The sequence below is a fragment of the Primulina eburnea genome, chromosome 11 (assembly GCF_022965805.1).
Source record: "Primulina eburnea isolate SZY01 chromosome 11, ASM2296580v1, whole genome shotgun sequence".
NCBI classification, from domain to species: domain Eukaryota; kingdom Viridiplantae; phylum Streptophyta; class Magnoliopsida; order Lamiales; family Gesneriaceae; genus Primulina; species Primulina eburnea.
Window position 1 is genome coordinate 4413192 of NC_133111.1, and position 4240 is coordinate 4417431.

General features: G+C 35.0%; 1 protein-coding gene across 1 annotated transcript; it reads right to left on the reverse strand.

Annotated features, from left to right (window-relative positions):
- Positions 1-696: 696 nt before the first annotated feature.
- LOC140804424 (stearoyl-[acyl-carrier-protein] 9-desaturase, chloroplastic-like) lies at positions 697-3983 on the reverse strand. Its single transcript, XM_073160444.1, has 3 exons — positions 3668-3983; positions 1644-2148; positions 697-1512 (listed from the first exon to the last, which is right to left on the reverse strand). The coding sequence occupies exons 1-3, from the start codon at positions 3775-3777 to the stop codon at positions 952-954; spliced, it is 1176 nt and encodes a 391-aa protein (XP_073016545.1). The 5' UTR covers positions 3778-3983; the 3' UTR covers positions 697-951.
- Between the last annotated feature and the right edge of the window lie 257 nt (positions 3984-4240).

The following is a 4240-nucleotide window of genomic DNA, read 5'->3' on the forward strand; positions in this document are numbered from 1 at the left end:
CTCGTGAGACGGTCTTATGAATCTTTCTCTGAGACGGGTCAATCCTATTGATATTTACAATAAAAAGTAATATTTTTAACATAAAAAGTAATATTTTTTTACGGATAACCCAAATAAGATACTTGTATCACAAAATACGACCCGTGAAACTGTCTCACACAAGTTTTTGTCTAGGACGAATTGTGTTGTTTGGTAGGTTATATACAACATTGTTTGTCACTAACTTTGAATGAATATATTTTAATTTTGTTCTCTCAATTCATTTAGACCGAGGAAACCATTTTATTATTTAATTATTTTTAAACCAAATATTTTTGGATATTTTTAAAATTAAAATCAATTTGTCTATATTTTCGCTTTTTTTATTCCCATATCAAATTTAACTCCGGTGAGTTCACACAAATATGCCCTTATATTAATTAATTAAATTTGTTATATGCTCTTACATATTTATGTTTAATGCCTTATATATTTATATTTATTTATTAATTAATAAAAGTTAGCAAATTAACTACAGTGCAAACACACACTGAAGAAAGAAAATGAAAAAAAAAATTAACTACAGTGCTAAGTATATATATACGTTTATTTAATAATTACAAATTGAAGTTGAGTAAAATTATTAAACTACTAATTATGAGTACTTATGAATCGTGTGTTATGATAATATTTTACATAATAATGTTTTTACCAGAATAAAAGTAAAGAAATAAACAGATTACAGTACTCATAATATTGCATACAACTAAACACACTCTAATACGGATAAAGATACTAGTTACTGTTACCCTCATAGTAGTAATCAAGAATACAGAAGCATACCGCATCTACAAAAACACATGCTAAGGGAAACAAGGAAATCTTATTTAGCCAGTTTTTAACAGAAACTGGACTCTATATGACCATACGAGTTTCTTAAGTCGACTACATTCATTGCCGATGCAGCAGTATTCAAAGGTTGACTTCCCGACCGTATATCCAGCTAAATGTAGCAGATGATGCCTGCTTTGCCATGGCCGCCGCTCTCTCCTCCAGCTTCCGGATTCTAGGTGGCAACCCACAAACATAGTCCTGTGCTTTACGCCCCTCGCTAGAAAGATCGGTCAATTTCTCCACCTCCCATCTAGCTACCAAAAATTCCAAGATATCAGCATAATCCTTTGCTGTGTATACTCCTAGTTTCTGTGCCACGGAAGCGTAGTGCTCAAATAAATTGTCGTCCGCCCCATCATACATCAAATGAGCAGGCATCGAGATCTTTTTCCTCATCATGTCAGCAAGACACAATACCGTGCCATTAGGATCAATCTCAAAGAGCTTTTCAATGATTTTGGTGTAGGCAGTTTCATGGCGTTTCTCATCTGCAGCAATGGTGCCACATATCTGAGCAAGTTTCACATCTCCGTGTTCTTTGGCAAGCCTTGCTGTGTTCCCATGAGAAATAAAAGTAGCCCTTTCTTGAAATGAAGTGTAGATGAATCCAAGATATGGGTTGTTCTCTGTTTGAGGATCCTGTTACATAGTTCGACAATCTGATACTTCAAATTTCATAAAAGAATAACACACCAAAGACAACCTAATATATGAACAACTCCATTGACTCTTTTTAATATGCAAGCGCTATCAATTGATAGTCCTCTTACCATTCCCGAGCCAATCAGGTATTGTATGGTTTTCTCTATTTCTCTCATATCTACACGCCCCGAAAGGTAAAGATACTTGTTCAGAAGGTCACCGTGCCTATTCTCTTCAGCAGTCCATGCCCTTGTCCAAATAGCCCAAGGACTGGGGCTAGCACCAGTCTCATCTTGAACGGCATCTAGCGTGTTGATCATGGTTTGATAAGTTGGAAGTGCCTCCTCTGTAATCATATCTCCAACCAACACAACAAGATAGTCATCCGGAATCTCCTTACATCGTTCTCTCAGTTCTTTAACTTGCTCGTAGAATCCTTCTGAAGCAGGGTCTGGCAGAAAGTCAGTAGGCTGCCAAGACTTCCTGACGTCCTTCAGGAGCACCAGGAGGTTATTTTCAGCCCAAGAGTGCAGAGAATTAAAAATCTCACGCTTTTCGGGTGGCATGGAATGAGTCACCTGAAGATGTACTTCTCGTGGTGGAGTGAAAGGCTTCTTGGCATTTCCAACGTTTCTACATTCAATCAATCAGAGATTGTAAGATACGGAAGTGAAAAAGTTGATTGATAAAAACATGAAAAATTAGAAATAAAAAAAGCTTCAGCAAACTCTGTTAAATTAGACATCACAATCTGAGCCCAAAAATACTGTCTAAGATCTGGACGCATTGTACTCTTTAGGGGAGGGGAGGTAGCCGGTAAACGTTTTCTATATTTTTTGCTACCAAGATAAATAGCCTCCAGATGATATGCTCTTCCATTTATTTTCATTCATCTTCCGCGAAGTAGATAGACTCCTTCACATAAAACCAACCACACATTCCATTCATAATTTCTTGCAATGTCCCTTCCAATATTTATTTCTTGCCGATCTATCATATATTTTATTTCAACCACAACTACCCTTTTACAATAATTTAGTATCACTAAGCAGTCATGTGAGAGATTGTAAATCCTTAATCTACAGTGAGAATCATGATTAAAACCCTTGTCTTAATTTCCCTAGTATTTAAGTCCATAGGCGGGATATACAAGCTGGGATATCTTTTAGGCGACTACAATTGCATCACATGAAATATACAAAAAGCAGGTGAATTCATCAAGTTATGTGACATGCATGCGGTGTTTATTTCAGTCACATGCTTTCATCTACCTTTTCGCCACTGCATCGCAAAAACAGGAAAAGTTGGGGGAAACACACACACACACACATTGAAGAAGCTGAATTACAAGAATCTCTTTATACCATCTCACTGAAGATGAAAAGGCGTTTATAAATATGGTGATTATGTCATGCAACTTTTGTTTTTTAAGAAATGCAAAAAAAAAAAAAAACAACATAAATATAAAAAGATAAGATAGCATCAAACAATAGCTAAGCAGCAACGAAAGCAAAGGTATAGCAAATAGAAGAGGGGCCTATAAAAAGCACCAAACATGATAGAACAACCAAGAAGGCTATGATCCACTAGGGACATCTTTTCTGAGAAATAAAAACATAGATCAAAACACTTCAAAAAAATTAAGATAAAAAAGACAAATATTGAAAAGCTGTGCATGCATATGCATCACTTTAATTGAAAAAACTGGAAGAATTACAGGAGACGAGCACACTCGTCTGGGAAGATTCAACGACTGCAATACCAAAAACATGTCCATCAACAATATGATGTTGGTGGAAAAATGGGAAAAGTATATTTCCCCATAACCACAAATGCTCACACACAAGATTTCAACCATGCAATTCATTTACCACAAATAAACATAATTCAAGATCAATTACCAGTACACAAAAATTCAATCTTGACATGTTCATTTCAATTTCTTGCCCGATTAAACATTAAAATTAATATAAAACCAACCCCCCAAAAAAGGTGAAAAAAGATCACTCATAGGCAACGACATTTATCAAGAAATCAAAACAGAAAAAAACCAAGATTTCAATCGCTCGTGCCCATTAAAGTATTCATCATTCAGAAATCAGAAACAAAGAAAACGCAAGAAATAAAAAAAAAAAAAAAAAAGGAAACTGACGCAGAGGGCGAATGAACGGTTGAAGCCATGACAATTTTGTGAGATCTGAGCTGAGGGCCGCCAAAAGTAGGCATCTTATGTTGAGGCATGAAGCTAAGAGTAATTGCCATTTTCTTGAATTCAACAAACAATGCTTGAATACTTGAAAAGATCAAAACTTTCTCTAGATTCGATAACTAGATTTGATAAAACCAAAAAGAACAGAGAGAGGCGTAGGTTTGCTTGGAGTAAAGGAAGCAGCGAGACAGGAACGGAGAAGGAGAAGCGACAAGTGAAGGGTTCAGAGAGACAGCCGCACTAATATACGGCGAAAACAGCCTACAGATAATCAATGTTTCCAACTATTAAATTTGATCCAAATAAAAATTTATTAAATTAAATTTCTCTTAAAAATATATATTTATTTATGTAATTTATATCCGTATAATTTATTTTTATAACCAAAATTTTTTTATATAATACAAAATATTAATTATCATAATTACCTCATAAAAAAAATAAGACGGAGATTTATCACTGCTTTCCCAACCACTCATAGAATCAATCGTCCTAATTTAATTTAGGAGTATAGTA